This window comes from Lagenorhynchus albirostris, chromosome 13 (genome assembly GCF_949774975.1).
Source record: "Lagenorhynchus albirostris chromosome 13, mLagAlb1.1, whole genome shotgun sequence".
Lineage (NCBI taxonomy): Eukaryota > Metazoa > Chordata > Mammalia > Artiodactyla > Delphinidae > Lagenorhynchus > Lagenorhynchus albirostris.
This window is the reverse complement of record NC_083107.1, coordinates 74,308,785-74,331,171: the sequence shown is the minus strand read 5'-3', so window position 1 is coordinate 74,331,171 and position 22,387 is coordinate 74,308,785. Positions and strand designations below refer to the sequence as shown.

The following is a 22,387-nucleotide window of genomic DNA, read 5'->3' as shown; positions in this document are numbered from 1 at the left end:
TTCAAAGCTGGAATTAGACTTTTTATCACCCTTTTCTTAAGAAAAAACAAGCCAGTTCAAAAATGAAGAGGTACAAGGGAAGAAGCCATTAGTTTGTCAAACCCTAAGTCAAATAAAAACACAAAATGCTACTTTATACCCAAGAAGTTCCATATCAATCTATTATGAGCATAAAGATTAGAGTAAATAAGAAATCACTAACATATTTTAAACGTTTACTCAAAGAAGAAAAAGAAAGGAAACAAGGAAGGAAAGAACTAGTTAGCTAGCTCCAGGTAGATGAATTAAATAATACTTGAAATATTTAATCTTCTTCTACTGGGAGTAACGTATCTCAAAATAAGAGACTGACTTCTATCATAAAGAGTTAAAAAAACAACTACAGGTAGAAGATTTTTCCCCCCAACTCTATACATCAGTATAACATGAGAAAATAATTCACTTAATATTCAAGGCTGAACTTGAAGCCCAGAATTTGACATAGTTCTTTGCATTTCAAGATAAAACCCACTAATCTTAAAGTTGTTCCCCTTCCTTGTTCTTTTCCACTTGTTTCTCTGATCAGTATTTTAAGTGCTGCTTTTAACAAGTTGTAGTCAATGTGGGAACCAATCTGAAGGGACTCCAAATGGCCAAAGATAGTAATATTTTAGCATCAAGAAAAGGTATAAAAAGTGTTATCTCCCAGTCTGCAATGGACTGAAACATAACTATCCTAAAATCCATCAATTTACACTATAGGGAACAATGATGATTTAAAAACAAAAACAAAAAAACCCTGCAAGTCACCTTTAGAAGTTGCTAGGGCATCAACTCATTCTCATTCTCAATTCTCATTTCCCAAGGTCAGAAAATAAAGGAAAAGAAATCAAGCATTATCCTGACTCCTATATGAACTATATATTTTAGGGTAACCTCACAATTGATGCAAGTTCTTTTCCATAGAAAAATTCCAGCTAAAAAATGTAAAAGGAATGACAGAGCATCACCATTTTGCAACCTCTGAAGAAATACTTAGGTGATGATCAAAGGCTGCTAAGCCATTAGGTGGATCTGGCAGACAACCTCACAAAGGACATAACCAGACATGTCTCCTGATACGGTGCAGCAGAAATACAGAACCAAACAGCAAAGCAAACAAACAACCAGATCAAACCCCTAAATTCCACTTTATAGGAAATTCAGAGAATAGAGGAACATGTTAAATACCACCATGGAGAAGAAACCATCGAGGTCCAGAATGTGGAATATTCAACAGGACAAAGTTTCTTCAACAAATAAATGTGAAGGAAAAAAAAAAAGAGGATGGGGAAATGGTTCCATATTAAAAGACATCAAACAAATGACGGACCTTATTTGGACCCTGATGGAAACACAACAACTGTAAAAAGACATTTAAGTCAATTAGGGAAATTAGAGTAATGAGAATTTATAAATTTTAAAAGGTATGATAATGATTTTGTGGCTATAATTGTTTTTAAAAAAGGAATCTCTATCTCTTAGAAATTTCACACTAGAATATGGCAGATAAAATTACTTCTCATGTTTCTGACTTCAATATATTTAAAAAGCAACAAGGTTGCAAATCTTAACAAAAATATTTTAGGTTATAAAAAAATGAACCACCAAAATTCATCAGTTGAAATACTTGTTCTTCAATCACAAAGTGACTACTGGTCATCCTGCTAAAAATACTTATGTTGATCAAATGACAACTATTTTTTAAAAAATGAAACATCTTTGTTGGAAAGCCAGAAGCACACAATGTTGCTATTCACTTTTTCTGTGAATCAAGTAACTAGCATGAGCAAAGGCATAGGTGGTTAAAAAAAAAAAAAAAGTTACCTGTTTCATCCAATATTTTAAGAATATCGATATCCAGGCCTACCAATAACTACAATGGCTATATGTCTTAAAAATCTCATAAGAAAATCAGCTGGAACTAATTAATTACAACCAATTCTAATGAAACTGAGAATTTATCCCTATTTTATGATATTATATTCTTAACATGTGAGCAGAGTAAGATTATTTTTTAAATGGCTATGCAAATTCATTTTCATAGGTATTTTATCAATCAGCAGCCTTGATAACTTGATTCATGAAGAAATCCACTTCGGGGATATACAATTTAAAAAATATATTTTTTAGACCAGAGAGCATGTAAGTCTTGCATCGTGATTCAATGACATGAAAACGAAAGATTATTTCCATGAACACTACACAAAGAGCAAATTTATGAAATCTACTTAATTATTTTCAACTTGGCAGGGTCTATTCCTTGTTAACAAACAGGTTGCTAGTCATAATATGACTAAAGCTAAAAGAAACTGGGGAATCACAAAAGAAAATAATCTACAGACAATTTCAATCAGAGGTGTGTTTAAATACTAGATTAAATAAATACTAGATTTAGAAATACTAGATTTCAAGGTGAAGCTAAACTAAGGAGTTTAGCTTAAACCATGGGTACAAAAGTATCAGGCTACAATGTAGAACTGCTGGCCCACACGATGATTACTTCTCATAACTGACTAGAATTCCTTCTAGAAGCATCTATATGCCTGGGTTCTTTATAGTCAAAAAAAAAATCTAGATTGCTATTTAATTAGAGACATCTAAAACGTCATTTATAAACCAATTTCTAAACAAGCTATGTAGAATAATTAATGCCATTTACACAGGCACTAAAGCACAACGTAAGCAGTAACAGTTGACAGAAATCTGATCGGAAACTTATCTATGAAAAAAATGACAGGACGCGACAAATATAATCTTAACAAATAAAACACAAAACTATTACGAAAGGCTATTTTTAGGTTTGCTTTGTTCCAAATTTTGGTGTCAATTTCAAAGTCTCAAAGGCATGTTTTATATGGGAGTTGTAGGAATGGGTCTGAATGGAAATAATAAAAATCAGGAATTGAGTAGCTCCTATGACTAAGAAAAGATAAATGAAGGAAAGTGGTAGGCTAAAAACTGATAAGTTTACACAAACAGTGCTGCAAAGCAGATCTTAGGACCCCACTCAAATAAATTAATTGGTTGTATACAGTCAATATCCCCAAAAAGAGCAAAGGCCCAGAATTTGGGGCGGAGGACCAGTCTTTAAAAAAGAAATCTAGCCCACTTTGTAATAACATAAATCTAAATGATCATCACTGTAAAATATTCCTTTGTTACATGGACACTCATTATATTACTGAGCTTTAGGAAAAAATAACTATAGCCTTATGATAGGGATGGCGGGGTCAAACATAATCACTAATTTATAATATATCTGCTTACAAAAGCAACATTACTTTTTAAATCACAAGCTGATTTAAATCTTCCTAAGCACATAAGAATCAGCAATAGAATCTCTCAGTTTTAGCTGAAATGACTAGAATTACAAAAATCCAAAATCTAATTTTAATAAAATACTTTCTTTGAAGAGACAGGGACGGATTCATACACAGCCTCTGATATCCAAAAACCCTTCAAAATATACTGTTAACTACATGGCTAAATAATTCCTGGAGTGGGAAAAAGGTAACCACCAATTCAAATAATCTTGGGGTGGGGGCAATTTTAATATACAGATATAAACCAAAGTTCTAAATGTTCCGATTTCAAGGGTACAGCAAGCCTAGAACATTTTTTTTCTTAAACAATGTGTTCAAAAGTAAGAGAACTACATGGACCAAACCCATACATAATAAGATTCTCTAACTCACAAACATACTCAATTCATATACCCTGATATAACCCTGTGGTAAAATGGCCAGGCATTCAAAGGCCAAAGCAAAAACCATCATACTAAACTAAATTATTTAAATTCAATAACTTTGTGACTAATGACTGCTTTTGGTGTGCACAAACTTTTTTTTGAATTTTATTTTACTTTTTTATACAGCAGGTTCTTATTACTTATCCATTTTATATGGTGTGCACAAACATTTGATCGTGAAATTTCTTTCACTATCACGTATAAATAATTGACTTTTCAGATGACCTAAAACACACACAAATCAAAAGCACAGACGAGAAAAAAAACACACCACTGTATTTCATAAAAGGAACATAAGATACAATACGGGTCTTTACCTTACTGTACATTAGACCCTCACTTTGAATTTTCACAAAAGTAGAACTTTTTCAAAAGGCTAATATCTATAAGCAAAAGCAATTTGGCATGTTTTATCCAACATTAAATATTTTACACATATTATAAAACACACACACAAACACACTCACATGTATACATACAAATAAAAAGGGTTTTGGTTTTTTTTTTTTACCTAAATGCAAACTGGATGAGGATCCATGTGATGAAAGTGATGGCGGTGGCGTAAGTGAATGTCCTGGAGTTTGGCTTGGCAGAGGCATGCCTATTGGACTTGGAGAGGAGGAAAATCCCAGACTATTGTAAAATGGTTGCCCTATGGGTGCTAGGCTGCTACTAGATCTTTTGTACAAGTCAGAGCTAGTAGATAGAGACTCTCTCCTTGTGGCACTACTACTTGCAGAACTGCCAACTGAAGAAGAAATAAAAAAAACCCTAATTACATACAGTGTTAACTGAATAAAACCTATCCCCAACTCTTGCTGGGAAATAACAGAAGTGATCACAATAATTATTTTTAGAAACATTATAGAGAAGATAATTACTGTGATAACTATACATACTAACTTATTAATCATAAAAGGGTATAAATGCACCCCAAGAAAATAACCAAATATTTAAGAGCAGTCACTCATATGTTCATTATTTCACACATATTTACCATTGACACATATGATTACTGTGCTTTAATACCCTGGTATGATTTATAAACCCTGAAATTGTAAGTTGTCTGCTTTAGGATATGCTAGAGATTAAATTCCAATAAGGTTAAATTTTGGTAGTATCCTAATCTCTGGAACCAAGTTCTTAGACTTCAACCCAATGCCAAGAAAAGATTATACTGATAAACAGAATATTAATACATTTCCCTCACCATTCACATTTGATTTGGCTTCCAGCTTGTGTTCAAACCATAGTCCTTTAAACTCCATATTGGCCCGAATATTAGTCAGCTGTGAAGTATAGATGGCAGCTAACTCCTCAGTACTTTTCACACTACACATTCTCCCTATCCTTCAGCAACTAAATTACAAAATACATATGGAAAAATCAAACTTTCTCTTAGAAAACTGATAGCTCTCATTACTGTTATCAACCAAAGACATGTGTTCACTTACCCCTCAGGATCTTCCATTCCTAAGATTCTATTTCTGGCCTCATGAGCCCCTTACTCAAGTAAAGACTGATCAGCCTTTCTTTTCTTATATGGTATACAATTATATCACATCCCTTATTGTTCTACATACCAATTTTTTTTTTGTTTTTCACTTAATCCCCAATTCAACTATTAACCTTCTAGTTTTTTTCTTTTGTACTTCATAAAATCATAAAAAAATGGTAGGTTCACATTACCATGTAGCTATGCATGCTCAGAAAAGCAACAAGATCTGGCTGTTAATCAACATATATTTGGATAATCAAATTCTTTACTAAGTGTTTAAAAGGGTTGTCCAAAACTCCCAATTCATAAGTCTCACTTAGAGCCCGTATTTTCAAGTATGTTTTTTACTGTTTCTAAGCCTTTTTAAACTGAAGCCTTTATATCCAAAATAATTTCATAATACATTTCTTAACCTATCAAGTTTTTTAAGGACAAGCTCTATATTCGGACCAATATGGTAATTCTTTTCAAGAGAATTTTAAAGTTTCTATTAGGTTGTGGTTTTCTAATAGCAAGTCAATTATAAATAGATCATAAGGGTACAGATTAAAGAGAAAAATTAAGCAGAGCACATGATGGTAGACCAAGTTAAGCTTATTAATACAGATAGGAAACTTAATTACATTGGTTTTACCAAATTTAAAATTCTATAAAGGAAAAATACCAGGCTCACACTACTGTATTAAGCAAAATATTATATAAACAGTATTCAATCTTTTAAACCAGTGAGTGCAGTTTCTGGAAGACTGATCATGTTTTATTGAAATTCTCACTTTTTAAGATATATTACAGGGAAATACTAGTAACTATATGCATTTTTAATAGCAAAAAATAAACACTATTGTAAGAATGGTTTTGGCAAAATTGTCAATGGCTATATTAACTATGCTAATTTAAAAGGACACTGTCAAAGTGATTTTTCTAAAACATGGCTACATTTAAAATTCCTATTTATTTCAGAAAACAATTTATATGACAAGGAAAAAGACAACAGCTCTCTAATGAGAGCAGCAGCACTATTATTCCCCTGGCAAATAATCAAAGAAACCATAGTTTTGACACATGCGATATTATTTTCCTCTAAAAAGGAAAAGCCAAGCCGAACATTTAAAAGTAATTCAGAAATAGCTTTACTTTAAACCTAACAAACTGGCTCCTTAAATTTTACTATATGCCTAAATTATCTGCAACAGTATGACTACAAAATATAAAACAAAGTATACCTAAAATATCTAAGCGGCTAGACAGTGGAGTCACTAATCATTTATCAACTGTGGACAAAATGTTAAATTACAAACTTTCAGTTGTAAAAGAACATTCTAATGGGTCATAGAAATGGTGATTTAATTACTTTATTACAATGGCTAAGCCTCCTGGTGAGCTGAGTTATAAACTGAGGTATTTAACACTACTAAGTATTAATAATTTCATCATATGGGTAAAAGAATGTGTATATGTTACTGTGTGTGTACATGAGCACATAAACACATTACATTTTAGCTTTCATATAGGTATGGAATTGCCATAATGTAAAAAGGCAATGGGTAGACTTCGAAGAGTACCTAAGTGCAGCACTTGAATGAACGCTCATAAAATGTCCAAGAGGAGGGAGATGACAGGTTATTTATTGGTATTTAGGGGTGGCAACTGTTAATGTCCTCTGAAGCAAGGTAAAACAGAGGTACCCCAAACTGGAAATCAGAATGGAGTAAGCAATGCTCATAAATAAGGGAGGAACGAAGATGATTAGTTTTTGGGAAAGAGGCATCTGCAGGGGACATGTGTAGAGAACAAAATGTTGATGGCTCATCAGTTCCTGAATGCAGGGGGAAGGCTCTTAACAACTAAGAGACAAATGGGAATTTGGAGTTCCTACAAATCTATACCAGACCGAGATTTATCAAGTCTTTTCTCTATTTTTCCTGGATTATTTAGGGTCTACAATCTATAGAAACTAGTTATTTCCACACAAAATTTTTTTTTATAAAGTTATATGTTCTTTTGATTTTCTCCAGCAATCTAGGATTATCTGGGGAAAATACTTGTCAATTGTGTTAGAAACAAAAAAATGAGTCTATGGGGGCACTTGGGCGAGAGATAAAAAGACTAAGCTCCAAAAGGAATGAAAAAATCAAACAGGAAAATTAAGACTAAACAGTCTTTATGTTCACTAGACTTTTCCTCAGAAGTTCCCATGCCCATTTCTTTAGGTAATTTTGTATTAGGCAAATATATTTGCCTTTTGTATTTCATTGTAACAAAAAAGCATTCTGCACCTAAAAGTTTATAGTTGTTCTAGACCATCATATTTATAAATATGAATGTTCAAGAAGTTCAGAAGATACTGTCTTAGAAAATTGGCAAGCACAGTTAGTAATGACTGGCATGTGTTAGTTTTGCCATTTTTCACACCAGAAAAGAATATAATTTAATGTGGTGGGAAAACAGATGAGAACCAGATTTTAAGACTCAAGGACATGAGAGGAATAAAAAACCTCTTGAGGTGTGAATAAATGGCCCTGCCCCTCATAAAGAAAAGGCTGTCAATTGTACCAAGAGAATGAGAGTAAGCTGTTTTTCCTCTGTTTCCTGAATACTCTGGAAACACCAGAGACTGATAATACAATGTGTGTCAACAGGGTGTCAGTGCGGGCCTCTTCTGATTTCAGCTCTTCCTCAGTTACAAAATCAGTTTGTGTGGGTAAATTATTTATTTTGTGAAGCTATTTAAAATTTGGATTTCTTAAGGATTATATATAAAACTAGGATATGGGAAAAAAAGTCCTTTTAAATGAACTTCTAGTGATAAAGCCTAAGTTGTTTACTATAAAGATAGGCATATTTATCTTAGGGGTTTCTGTTTAGAACATTATATCATATTTTATTTTTATATATTATATCAAATAGAGATCATTAACAACCGTTAGCATTTAATAAGAATAAATCATCTGATGAGCACACAAAAATTATTTTAAAACACCAGAAACTTAAGATGGCAAAAATATTTACTTCCTCGAACATTAATATTATAGAGCAAAGGGAAGAGCTAGTAATTAGCATAATACATATTATCCCAAACAAACCTTACTAAAACAAAAATTACAGTAATATAGTTCTTAAAGCCAGGGGAAAATGTATTATATTTGAGTAAAGCATGGACTGCTTGAAATGAGTTAAGCATTCCTAAATGTTACAGGAGGTGGTTTTTCAGCTACAAAACTAAACCAATAAACCAGTATCTTATTCCTGTCCTTTCTATACCACAAGCTATTACTGTTTATATTAATATTAAAAACAAATACATATACCTCATGTCCACTTAGCAGAGTATACTCATCTTAAAAAGAAACTTACCTGATGAGCCAAATCCACTGAGGGCTGAGCCTATAGCAGCACCCAAAGAGCTACTGCTTCCAAAGCCAAGAGATGTACTTCCAGGTTGGCCAGGTCCGTGAGAAAATAAAGAACTGCTCTGGGAGCTATTAGTCAAAGAAGTGCTCCCATAAAATGAATTCGACTGCAGATTAGTGCTTGGCTGCTGCGGCTGCTGCTGCTGCGGTGGTGGCTGAGTGCCAAGTGGCCGGAAGAGACCATTTGTGCTGCCTGTGAGACTATTTGCAGTTCCTCCAGCTGCTGCTGCTGCTGCTGTAAATTAAATTTCAGACACTTCTTAAAACTACCCAGAAAACCATTTTCTATTTTTGAAACATCTCAAACAACACCAGAAAAATATTATCCCTGAAAATGTCAGTTACACTTACCAGCTTGTGCTGCTGCTGAACTAATTAAAACAGGCGTTGGAGCCATTAATCGAACTGGAGCTCCGAGGCCAGTTCTTGCTCCAGGGCCAACCACTAAGGCACCAGTCTGATCATAATAGGCAGTTGGAGTTAGTACTTGATAGCCTAGATAATATCAAAATAAATGTTTACCAATGAAAACATTATAGAAAACATGTATTTATTTTCCCCCATATTTGTGTTTTTATCAACACAGCTATTTATACTGTTAATATAAAAACATTAGTCACCATATAAAAGCAAACACAGCTGAGAAGGTATTACTAAATATATGAAAATGTACTAAAGCACAAGTAAATTTTTTTCCTAAATTTTAACAGAGATGCCTCTCACTTATGGACAACAAAATGATGAGATATATTCCTTGATATTGAAACCATAGGTAATCAAGGGCTGATGCTTGAAAGTTATTACCATTTAGTCAGTTGTCCCGAGAGGAAAATGGATAGAAAGACTACGGGGAAGTGAGGGAGAATGCTGTACGATTTATTATGCAATTTTAGTAAATTTCTAAACCAAGTGCCTCATTACCAGCATTCCCTTAGATTTTCATTTGTAAGCAGCCCTTTAAAAATTAAATCATGATATAAACAGATAACTCAAAATCATAAGGTTTAACAGTCAATTTGTAAAGGTTCTCAAGCTGCAATCTGAATGAAAATCACATAGGCATTAGTTTTATTACAGCCATGACCACAAGGCAGGTGACAATTTGCATTATTCAGAACGACAGGTGAGTGAAGTTTATCTCTTCATAGACCTTCTCAGTAGGGACTCCTCATCTGAACCACAGAATAGAAAATGACTATTTCGAACAGAAAACTGACTATTTTGCCAATTCTCTCAAGGATGGTGCATAGTAAGTACCACTCAAGATGCATGGGAGAGAAGTTAACTATATATATATATACCGTGGATACGTCAAGGCAATAGGGCTTATTCTCTCCCAGAACACAGGCTGAGAAAGGCTGTCTTATACAGTAACAGAGACTCAGGCTCAAAAGTCTGAGGACCACTTGCAAAACTGCACTGGCAGCCTTGGATACTTTTAAATTTAAACACTACTTTTCCCACTAAGACCAAAACTTTCACATGAAAAGGCTGTTTTAATTAAATACAGTAATTCTGCTTCGCAATTACCATTTTACTAATACAATGGATATGAATTAGGAGGTCCAGCCAAATGAAGAGAAGCATCGGGCAAAACCTAGGAGGGAATGTAAAGCTTTCAAGCCCTCTCCTCATGGAGTGAACATGATGAATTTGAGAAGATTATTAGATATCCAACTGTAACTGTCACATAGGATATGCAAGTCTAGAGTTCAGGAGAGCGGTTCAGGCTGGAATTATAAATATGGGAGTGGTCAACATAAGGATGGTATAAGCTAAAAAAGGACAAAATCACCAAGAAAATAAAAGGGCAGGGCTTATGGCCTGAGGGTACTTTACATTAAGAGGTTGCAGAGAGCAGGAACAAGGGAAGAGACTAAGAGGAAATAGCCAGTAAAGAAAGAAAATTCAAACAATTTGGTCTCTTGGAGGCCAAAGAAAAAAGAATTTGAACAAACACTGAGTGATCAACAATGTCAAATGCTACTAAAAGCCATTAAGAGTTGAGAACCTGACCAATGAATTTAGCAACATGGAAGTCATTCTGGTAAGGATAAAAGCCAAACTGTAGTGAATTCAGTAAAGAATGGAAGAACAATAAACAAGTACAGAAATGCTTTTGAGGAGTTTTGCTGTAAAAAAAGGACCAGAGGCGAGCTACACAAAGGGGGCTGAGAGTAATTTTTTTCTTAACCAGAAAATGTACTTGATTAGCAGAGCATGATATTTAGGTGTTTAAAAATTTTTATTGTTATTGTGAAATAAAACACATAAAAAGTACAAAAACCAGTACATCATAATGACTACAACACAAAAAAGTATAACTACCATCCAAGCCAAGAAACAGAAAATTGCCCAGCATCCCACCTCTCGAAAGTCCCTGCTCTACCAGTCTTCTCTTTCCCTTAGAGTTACACATTCTACTTCCCATAAACGCTTCTCTCTAAACAATCATTTGGTTTGAATTACTTAAAAAATTTTAGGTACGATTCATCCATGTGGTTATACAGAGATCTTCTAGTTTCCATCTTCATTATTGTGTAGCACCTCATTGGACAAACACCACAATGAATTTATCCATTCTACACTTACACGGTTGCCAGTTTGGGGCCACTGCCGACAGGACTGCCATAAACATTTTTGTATATGTATGCTGGTGTGTTATGTATACGTATTTCTCTAATCTAAGGTATATATCTAGTAGTTGACACCCTGGGCCAAAGGGCATGTGTATTTTCAAACTTTGGCAAATAATGCCAAGCTGCCTTCAAAGTGGTTGTGCAAATTTACATGCTTACCACCTTGGTATTAGAGTTCCCATTGCTCCATGACTTCAGTAATACTTGATAATGTCAGACTTTTAAAAACTGGCCAATCTGAAAGACAGGCAGAAGCGTTCTGTTGTGGTTTTGATTTTCTCTCCCCATAAGGAGGCTGAGCATCTTTTCATATGCTAATTAGGCACTGGGATTTCCTCTGGGGAAACAGCTGTTCAAGTCTCTTTCACCCATTTTCCTATTGGTCTGCCTTTTCTTATTGATTTATAATTCTTTATGTATGCTGAATTCAGGTGTTTCACTGTTTTAATGTATTGCAAGTATCTTCTTCCATTCTTAGCCTGACCTGTGATTCTCTTTATGGTGACTTTTGAAGTAATGGGTTCAAATTTATTATTTCCTTTATTTTCATAAAAAAATTTCCCTATATTATCTTCTAATAGCTTTAAAATTCCACTTTTCCACACTTAGGTCTAAAATCCAAATGGAGCTGAGTACTGAACACAGGATAAGGCAGCGGTTCAATTTGTTGCCCAAATCATCAATTTTCTTTATTTCATCTTATTTATAAAACAAGTCATTCATTCCTCCCTACTGCTTTTTGCTGCTTTCTTTGCTATTAATTAGGTGGCCATTTCTTTTGGGAATCTCACTTTTGGGGTCTCTACTTTGTTCCACTGGTCTGTTTGTCCATGTAGTAATTCAACTGCAGCTTTAGAGTAAATCTTACTCTGTAAGTTAGAACAGAGCAAGTCCTTCTACTTACTTTTGTTCTTTAAGAATGTTTTGGCTAATCTTGACTCTTTGCATTTTCATTAAATTTTAGTATCAGCTGTCAAAAAGAGCCACCAAAAGAACCCATTGGGATTTTTGATTGGAAATGCACTGAAACTACAGGTTAATATGGGGAGAACTGGCATGTTTAAAATATTGAGTTGCCCAATGGTTTGTTTATTTAGGTCTCCTTTAATGTCTAAACAAAGCTGCTTCCCATAGAAACTGGGCACATTTTTTGTTAGACTTATTCCTAGGTACTTCTGACTACTGTAAATAATAACCTTCAAATTTTTCATTTCAAAATATTATGGTGTTGGGAGTTCCCTTGCAGTCCAGTGGTTAGGACTCAGCGCTTTTACTGCCGTGGGCCTGGGTTCAATCCCTGGTTGGAGAGCTAAGACCCCGCAAGCAGCGCAGCATGTCAGGAAAAAAAAAAAAAAAAGAAAAAGAAAAGGCTGTTGGTTAACAGAAAGATTTTTTTTTTTTTTTTTTTTTTGCGGTACACGGGCCTCTCACTGTCGTGGCCTCTCCCGTCGCGGAGCACAGGCTCCGGACGCACAGGCTCAGCGGCCATGGCTCACGGGCCCAGCCGCTCCGCGGCATGTGGGATCCTCCCAGACCGGGGCACGAACCCGTGTCCCCTGCATCGGCAGGCGGACTCTCAACCTCTGCGCCACCAGGGAAGCCCTAACAGAAAGATTTTTAACCTGATTTTTATATCCAAAAACCTTAACAAAAACACATTAATTCTAATACTTTATCTGCAGATTCAGTTAATACAATCATATTTTCTGCAAATGACAGTTGTGTTTTTCTATTTACAGAACTTTTTCATTTTACTAGCATTTCTCTCATGTTATATACTGGCTAGGCTCTTTAATATAATGTTGAAGAGAAGTATCATTAGCAGAAATCCTTGTCTTATTCCCAGTCTTAGATGGAACACTTCCAAGTATTTCCTATAAATAGCAAAGTCTATCATCCTTGGGAAGTGGGGTAGGGTGTTTAATTCCCTCCCGACTCCCCAGCATATTTAAAGACGTTATCTTCTGGTTCATAACTGTTAAAGAGGTTTTTTTTTTGTCAATATATAAATTTATTATGCTTTTCCTGCATCTTTTGAGAAGTTCTTATGATTATTATCTTTTAATGTGGCGAATTACACTGTGATTTGCTAATGCTCATCTTGCATTCTTGGGATAAAACCAACTTGTTCATGATATATTATCCTGCTTTACATTGCTACATCTGGTTTGCTAATATTTGAGGATTTCTAAATCCATGTTCATAAGTCTGATGAGCCTACAATTTTCCTTTTCTGCACTGTTTGACGGGTTTTAATATCAAGATAATGCTAGTACCATAAAATGGCATGGGAAGAACACCCTCTTTTTCTGTTCTCTGGAATTTTAAAAATTGAAATTGTTGGAATTATTTCTTCCTTGAATGCCTGATATCATTCACCACTGAAGTTGTGCTGGTCTGGAATTTTCTTGGAATATTTTTGATTACTCAATTGATTTAATGGTAATGAACTTTAGATTTTCTATGTATCCTTGAGTGTGTTTGGTTACATTGTTCTAGTTATTTGTCCACTCTGTCTACAATTTCCAATTTCTTAACATGAGATTGGTTCCGAATACCCTCTTATGATTATTTTATTTTTCTGTTATTGGTTATTATGTCTTCTCTCTTTACCTTTTTTTTTGATGAACCTCTCAGAGGTTTCTCAATTTTATTAGTCTTTTCAAAGACGTAAATTTTCGGATAACCTGACTCTTTTAACTATATGTTTGTCATCTATTTCATCCACATCAGTTTCTATCTTTATTATTTGGCTTCCTTCTACAATTCTTTGGGTTTATTCTCTTCCTTTTATGGTTCCCAGATAGAAACTTATTTTCTAATGTATGCATTGAAGCCTATATACTCCTGCCATTTGCAGCAACATGGATGGACCTAGAGATTATCATACTAAGTGAAGTAAGCCACACAAAGAAAGAAAACTATCATATGATATTGCTTATATGTGGAATCTAAAAAAAAAAAACGATACAAATGAACTTATGCACAAAACAGAAATAGACCCATGGACATAGAAAACAAACTTATGGTTACTAAAAAGGAAGAGGGGGCAGAAATTAGAGAAGTTTCGGAGTAACATATACACACTACTATATATAAAATAGATAACCAACAAGGACCTACTGTATAGCACAGGGAACTATACTCGATATTTTATAATAACCTATAAGGAAAAAGAACCTGAAAAATAATATATATATATAAATATAACTGAATCACTCTGTTGTACACATGAAACTAACAACACTGTAAATCAACTATACTTCAATTAAAAAAAAAAGCCTATATACCCCTCTTCTATGTTTTGTTTTTAAGTGTAGTCCACAAGTCTAAATATGTAGCATTTTCATAATCATTCAGTTCAAAAGTTTCTAATTTCTATTGTATTATCTTTTTGTTACTTATCTAAAAGACACAAGAGATTAAAAAAGACATGGTCCCCACACTCAAGAATTATACAATTTGTAGCGAAAATAATGTACTATATTCTTAATTCTAAGATGCCACTTATTTTCAGACATGACATTGATCAAATAACTTTCCTTAGGGAGAAATACATAACTCTTCCACTTTAATTTTAACACACTTTATACCTCCAAACATGGTAAAATAATTAAGAAAACAAACCACAAATAGCTAAATGAAACGCAAGGAAGACAAAAGTAGTAAAGAAAGGAGCAAGTTATGTGCCACAAGAATGGCAAAAAGAATGATTATTCTTATTTTTCTTTTTTTTGGCTGCGCCACGCGGCCTGTGGGATCTTAGTTCCCTGACCAGGGATCGAACCCACACCCCCTGCGCTGGGAGCACTGTGTCTTGACCACTGGACTGCCAGGGAAGTCCCAGGAGGAATAAGTATTAATGAACAAGCAGTGGGAAAGATTTGGGAAGGCTTCATGGAAAGGATCATATTAAACGATGAGAAAGAAAGTTAATCACAAAGTATAAAGCAAGGCTTTAAAAAGGAAAACGTAAAAGTATATATCCCAATTTTGCTTAAAATTTATAAAAGTGTATTCTAAACTAAAAGTATTAGCTAGGGCTAAAGGCATAAAAGGATATTTGTGGAACAGTATGTGGTCTAGTGTGTTAAAGCATAGGACCAGGACAGTACTGATTAGGTTAAAAGGTATCAATAGTTTGGAGCTATATTAATGAAAATGTTAAGAAGCAGAATGGTATGAACTAACCTGTATTTTTGAAAGGTAACTGAGGGGAGAATAAAAAGATGAAATAAACAGAAGAGATTGGAGGCAGACAGAGTTAGTGGGAGGATATAGGAGAAGCTGAACAAGAATAGCAGAGATGAAAAGAAGTGAACATGAGAGAATAAACAACTGGCAAGTCACTGAATGTGGAGCACAAAAGAAAACCAAGAGTTAAAGATGACTCTGAGAATGAAGTCAAAAATTTCTAGCTCAAGGGGATAGCGGGGTTAATAGTGAAATAGGGTAAACAATAAGATAAGCAAATTTGGGAGAGGTGAGTTCATTTTTGGACATTTTCAGTTTAAGGAGTGGCAGGAACATATACACGGTAACATCTTGTACAAATGTAGAAATGTGTTAAGTGTTCAGAAAAGAATCCAAGATGCAGACGTAAACTCACTGGTTTACTGGTATAGGAAAGACAGGTGAAAAGATGAAAGTAGTTAAGACTCTTCCACAGAAAAAATATAAAGTATCTCTGTTTTTCCAATATTGAAACTAAGGTTCAAAGAGGAAAGTAACATGGCCAAGGTCACACAATTAATTGGCAGAGCAATATGGCAGATCTGACTCCAAAGCATCTAGTCACTAAAGCCAGAAAGTCTTTTCCATTTAAGTGATATACAGAGGAAAGGGAGACTGACAAAAAGCAATGAGCAAGATGGGAGAGCCAGGAGAGTAAAATATCACACAAATGTAGTGGAGAGGAGCTGCAGAAAGTTGGACATACAACAAAGTTGTGTAATACAACAAAGAATTGAGAAAAGTAAGGATGGAGGAGAGGAAGTCATACTTTGGCACTGAGTTACATTAGAGCTACGTATGAAAAGGAATTGTGGAGGCGGGGCTTAAAAGACGTGTGGGGTAGAATGTAAATTCTGAAAGGTAGTATAAGAGGGGAGCACAAGAGAGATAAAGCTTTTTAGGATGAAGAGGCAGACTAGCATCGTGGTTATGGAAAAGGAGGTGGCAGAGGGAGAAAGACTGAAAATACAAGACTAAAAAACAATGATGGCATATATAATCAAGCAGAAGGATTGAAAGTCTATAATCAATACAGTACAAGAAACAGGGATTTGATGGATGAGAAGTGAAGGACAGAAGGTGGAAAAGCTAAGGACTGCATGAGATTTGAAGAAATAAACAATTTTCTAAGCAAGCTTTTGTATTAACTTTATATCTTTAAACCGTATAAAGATGTAACACATAAAACTTTATATCTATGTAACTATTTGAATAAGGGAGAATTATTTCATCATAGTCCTGGGCAGAATAAAGTATAGAAGGTATTAGAGAAAAGTTTTACAGTGAGGGAATCATATGAACAGTCAACAAGTCACTTAGGCACACAAATATTATTTCTAGTAAAGCCCTTTTTGTGAAAATGATTTTTACATTTTACAGTTGTAAAGGGACTAAATGTTGTGGCTTAGAAGGTTAGGTAAAATAATTTGGTTTTTTTCCCTAAATTTAATTGCTTTTAATTTTCTCATCACTCCAAAGACAGTCAATGGTTTTTAGACAAATATCGTGTAAAAAGTGGTTTTCTTTTAGGAGTACCAAGATAGAGTTCACTGATGAACAAAACAAAACAAAAAAAGCAATAAAGAGCTTTCTTATAGAATGGAAAGAAGTGAACATAAAAATAAATTTTGAGAAGACCAAAGCTGATAAAATTAATAGCAAAATACCTTGATGTTTTTAGTAAATAAGAACATGAGGTGAATATGAGGAAGAGGAGCAAAGGCATTTATAAGAAATGGGTAATAGGCCCAGCACCAAAAGTCTAAAACAATAAGCAATAAGTTAAAGGGAGAAGCAAATAAACACAGGTCAGAAGCATTCTCTTAAATCAAAATCCTATTTAGAATCTAGTAAGACAGGACTGTTGTACTCCATGACTCTTCTCCCTTTTCTATTTATAGCTAAAACCCAAGAGGAACCCAGAATGGTCTTAGCAGTGGCTTTCATAAACTCCCAGCTCAGTTCTTTTAGCCCTGTTCCATGTCTCTCCACATGCCTACAACTTCTGCTTCACAGTCCATTTCACTAAGGGCTGCTTTTGCCAGGGTCTCTAATCTACAGCAGCTCTGGGAGAGCAGCTTCCATGAAGCAAGTATACAGCAAGTATACAGTAAAAAAGGAAAATAATGAGAATGCCCCCATTCTATTATCATTTGTACTCCAGGGACAGCAATATTAACATCCTTTTTTTCATTCAGTAGGCTAAACAAGATGATAAACTCAGACCTTAGAATTTCAGAGAGAACAGAATGAATGTAATTGATACAGAACTCCTCAAAATAATATACAGAAATATTTAGCAGCATGTAAAAAAAACCCCTCAATCATGTAAGTCAGGATCGTTTCCAATGCATTAAACACATCTCCTAAATGATCTGAATAGAAAATCTATCTACAGTACAATTAATGAAAACTGGAACACGTATTTCATTAATCAGTATAGTTGACTCTTAAACAATGCAGGGCTTGGGGCACCAACCCTCTGTGCAACTGAAAATCTGCAAATAACTTTACAGTTAACCCTCCATATCCAATACTTTGCACCCGCAGGATTGAAACAACCACAGATTGTGTAGTACTATAGTACATATTTATTGAAAAAGATCCACATGTAAGTGGACCCACGCAGTTCAAACCCATGGTTGTTCAAGGGTTAGCTGTAATCTACAGCTGAAGGAGTAACTACTCATATACCGAAAGTGAAAAAATGGCATGCTTGAAAGTGAGTCTTTAGGAATGAAGGGAAATGAAGGAATAGAATGGGAAGTGATGCATTATCTACGGACATTCAAATGTAGCCTTTAAAAACATAACAAGTGCTAATAGATAACTAATAAGAACCTGCTGTATAAAAATAAAATAAAATAAAATTCAAAAGAACCAAACATAACAAGTGCTGCTTCATTAGCTTAAGAAAAATACCTTCCTTCCATCTTCCACTGTTTAATATTAAAGTACTAATTTTGTATTTAGTTTCACAAATTTACTTCACAAAAAATGTACTTTGTTGGCCTTTTCTAAAAGTTGTACTGTGGCAACAGGCAGAAAACTTTAGTAAATGCTGATGCCATTAGGTTATAAAAACCAACAGGTTAAAATACTATATAAATGTGCTAAACAAGACTGAGCAATGTTCTAAGTGGAAAATGTTAGCTGTACACTTTTCAACATTAATTAATTAAATGACTAACTATCCTTGTAAGGCAGAAATGGCAAATAGGTTTTGTTTGACATACCACCTAATGGTTTTATTTCTTAAAGCACTGCATTAAGAATTCTGGGCTGAGGGCTTCCCTCGTGGCGCAGTGGTTAAGAATCTGCCTGCTAATGGAGGGGACACGGGTTCGAGCCCTGGTCTGGGAGGATCCCACATGCCGCGGAGCAACTAGGCCCGTGAGCCACAACTACTGAGCCTGCGTGTCTGGAGCCTGTGCTCCGCAACAAGAGAGGCTGCGATAGTGAGAGGCCCGCGCACCGCGATGAAGAGTGGCCCCCGCTCGCCACAACTAGAGAAAGCCCTCGCACAGAAACGAAGACCCAACACAGCAAAAATAAACACATTTATAAATAAACTCCTACCCCCAACATCTTAAAAAAAAAAAAAAAGAATTCTGGGCTACACTCCACTGGAAAGACGCTTTGATTTACACCATAAACAGACTTAAGAAAAAAAGGTTTTTGAGAATTCTAACACATATTTGCCATCCCTGTCATTGTCTCGCAAGCAATACTGATTTCAACTATTGGCACCTGAGTTGTAAATAATGCATTGCAGGGTAGGCAAGATTTAAAGACATTTCTTGATTTTTCTCACTCCTCAGTGTGAGAATCTACATTTAACATTTTAAGTCTATTCAAATTTCCACAATTAACCAACTATATACCTGGCATGCCGGTAGCAAGACCCTGACCAAAAGCCAAAGTTGGATTTGCTGCTGCAAGTGATTCAGCTTGCTGCCCTTGCTGGCCCTGATTGGGAGTAAGAGGGCGCTGACCTGCTCCAGCACGAAGAACCTACAAAGGACAAACAATTTCCTTAAAAACGAAATTATAAAATAACAAATTTATCTCAGACAACTCTGTATATATCACAGATAGCCTTTGGATATTCTTTGAACATATTTACATTCAATGAAATGTCAGTTTACCATAAAAAAATACAAATAACGTAACACCAAAAACATAATCTATTAAGCAACATGGTAGAGGGTCTTCAGGAACAATTATTTCTAGTATTTGTGCTCTTTAACCTACCAAAGTAGTATTAAAATGAGAGACAGATATTTGGGCGGTGAGAAGGGAATGGCAAAATCTTACATGAAGACAAAAGTTTAAATTTTATTATTTTCTAAGACTGAAAACTCTAAATTAAGTATAATTATTCAATTAGTCTGGTACGAGATTGTGGTGCAGAGTGAAAACTTCAAATTGAACCAAGTTTTCAGAATTCAGAAGCTTTAATTAAAGTGAGTAAAAAGCTGCTTTTTACTGTAAAACCTTAGGGTTAAAAAAGGAACAAAAGATTTCATCAAAAAATGTGAAAACTCTTAAGGCTGGTCAAACTGCTTCGTAATACATAGTTGTTGTAGTGAATATATACACAAGCATGATACACATTAATTTCACAAAGGTAAATACTTAAACAATTCAGGACAAGGGAGATTCATCTTAAGTCCATCCGTGTAAGTAAGCATCACGCACAGGTATATGTGATGTTTAGGCAATGTGATATTTTTATCTGCCCAAAGAAGACACAGATTTAAAAAGAATTTATTAAATGGTGCTGTGGTATAATCTACAAGGACTGAGCTAAAGGACAGCTTTAACAGAATATCAATATAGTTTAAAAGAAAATTCAACTGCCAAGTAACACTATATTTGTCATTAAGTTGCTTCTTTGGTATAAATATGATAAATTTGGGGTTTCCCTGGTGGCACAGTGGTTGAGAGTCCACCTGCCGATGCAGGGGACACGGGTTTCTGCCCCGGTCCGGGAAGATTCCACATGCCGCGGAGCGGCTAGGCCTGTGAACCATGGCCGCTGAGCCTGCGCGTCCGGAGCCTGTGCTCCGCAACGGGAGAGGCCACAACAGTGAGAGGACCGCGTACCGAAAAAAAAAAAAAAAGATAAATTTGACAAACAGAATTCTGGAATTTTTATCAGAATTTTTCTTTTACATTTATTTATAAAAATAGTTCCAGAAAAGTGGCTGAAATTTAAAAAAAAAACCTTAAAAATAAACATTTTCTGTTTTAAGAAATCTAACCTTTAGTGAAAATATTTCATCTTTCCTCGCTTAAAAACAAAGTACCCAGTAATCTCCTTTTTCTGGTCAGAAATATATTAAGTTAATATTTAAAATAGCAATTTAAATACCCAGAAGAAAATGAAATGACAATTACTTTGACAGAAACATTATGAGCACACTTTAAGAAGTGATGAAAAGAAAATTTAAAACTGCTAGAGATTTCAAGACAGTTTCAATAATAGAAATGTTGAAGTGGAATACAACCAGATCTTTAAGTTCATATATATGACTACTGGAGGAAAAAAACCACATAATCAATATTTGTATGCCAACTATATGATAAGTACTGTGCTACATATTGGGGAAAATAAAAAAACACAGATCTTGAATGCAGGGAGCTCATGAAATTTCCAAGACTCTTCAGGTAGTATTTAATGAAGGCGGGCCTATACCTGTTGCTGTCCAGGCTGAGCTTGTGATGCTGCTTGCTGATTTGCTGTGTTGTTTGCCGCAGCTGCAGCCTGCTGCTGAAATAAATTGGCTGGATACACCCCCCACGGAACACCATAATACTGAGGTGGAACCACTGCCGGACCTAAACCCCACATCCCACCCCCCCAAAAAAAATAAAAAAAGTCACTACATTTTATAGATAAATAAGGTTAGTTACCATTAGACCATAAAAAAGGGACAGTGCATAAGACTTAGAGCAGATGTCCTTACAATCCTCTACCCACATACAACTGTCTTCCCTTTTCTCTTTTTCCCAGTTTTACTAGAAAGTCTCACTGAGGTATGGATTATTAAAAAAGAAAGTATTCAGAGGTGACAGCAGTCGTCTTAATGAAAAGATGTGAACTAAACTCAAGAAGACCAATGAACTGACAGGACACTGAACCATCTCTTCAACACCTATTATTGAATGCTAGTTTATGCATTTGATACTGGCAAATAGGAACATTAAACACCATAGAACTATAAGATTTCCTATACTCAACTCAGCATTTTCTTTAAAAAGGAATTTTTAAAATTGAAAACAAAACATTTTTGGCTTTTAATTTGTAATCTATAACATAAAACTAAGGAAAATGCTGGTACTAAGCTTGCTACAACTGTATTTTAATTGTAAACTGTGAATTTTAAAATATTCTTCATATCTGAAACAGAATTAGTTACAATTCTCACAAAACAATTGAAAATCACGTAAAAACAAATGAAACATCAGTGTCTTTATGGTTAGGAAGATGGAACTAGTAAGTTAAGAAAGAACTATGAAATATAATCATGGACATAGACATAAAAAAGCAAACCAGGAAAAACAGAATGAATTCTTGCTCTATTCTACTTTATTCAAGATAAACTTTCATTTCTGGACAGTAAATAGTATCACACAATAAGCCCTGCCATTAAACTAATGATTACGATGTCATGTTTCCTGACTGATACATGTCCCTAAATTCCACTGATATGATTTTAGTATATCTAATGTGTATACTTTAGAAAGTCAAACTCTTGGTTTCACTTTGTTTTGGAAGAAAATAAAGCCCAGTGTAACTGACTCAATCACTAAAATGAAAAGCTTTGAACAG

At 34.8% G+C, this 22,387-nt stretch overlaps 1 protein-coding gene across 4 annotated transcripts in view; it reads right to left on the bottom strand.

Annotated features, from left to right (window-relative positions):
• Positions 1-22,387, bottom strand: part of PUM2 (pumilio RNA binding family member 2) — a 91,981-nt gene that overhangs the window by 24,430 nt on the left and 45,164 nt on the right. For 2 of the 4 annotated variants that reach the window (XM_060168624.1, XM_060168626.1), the window contains exons 9-13: positions 21,251-21,393; positions 19,434-19,563; positions 9,029-9,172; positions 8,622-8,912; positions 4,281-4,517 (exon numbers count right to left, since the gene is read on the bottom strand). In XM_060168624.1, the coding sequence (XP_060024607.1) occupies positions 4,281-4,517; positions 8,622-8,912; positions 9,029-9,172; positions 19,434-19,563; positions 21,251-21,393 (945 nt within the window). The remainder of the gene's footprint in view (positions 1-4,280; positions 4,518-8,621; positions 8,913-9,028; positions 9,173-19,433; positions 19,564-21,250; positions 21,394-22,387) is intronic. The other 2 variants (XM_060168627.1, XM_060168628.1) reach the window with 1 other exon arrangement.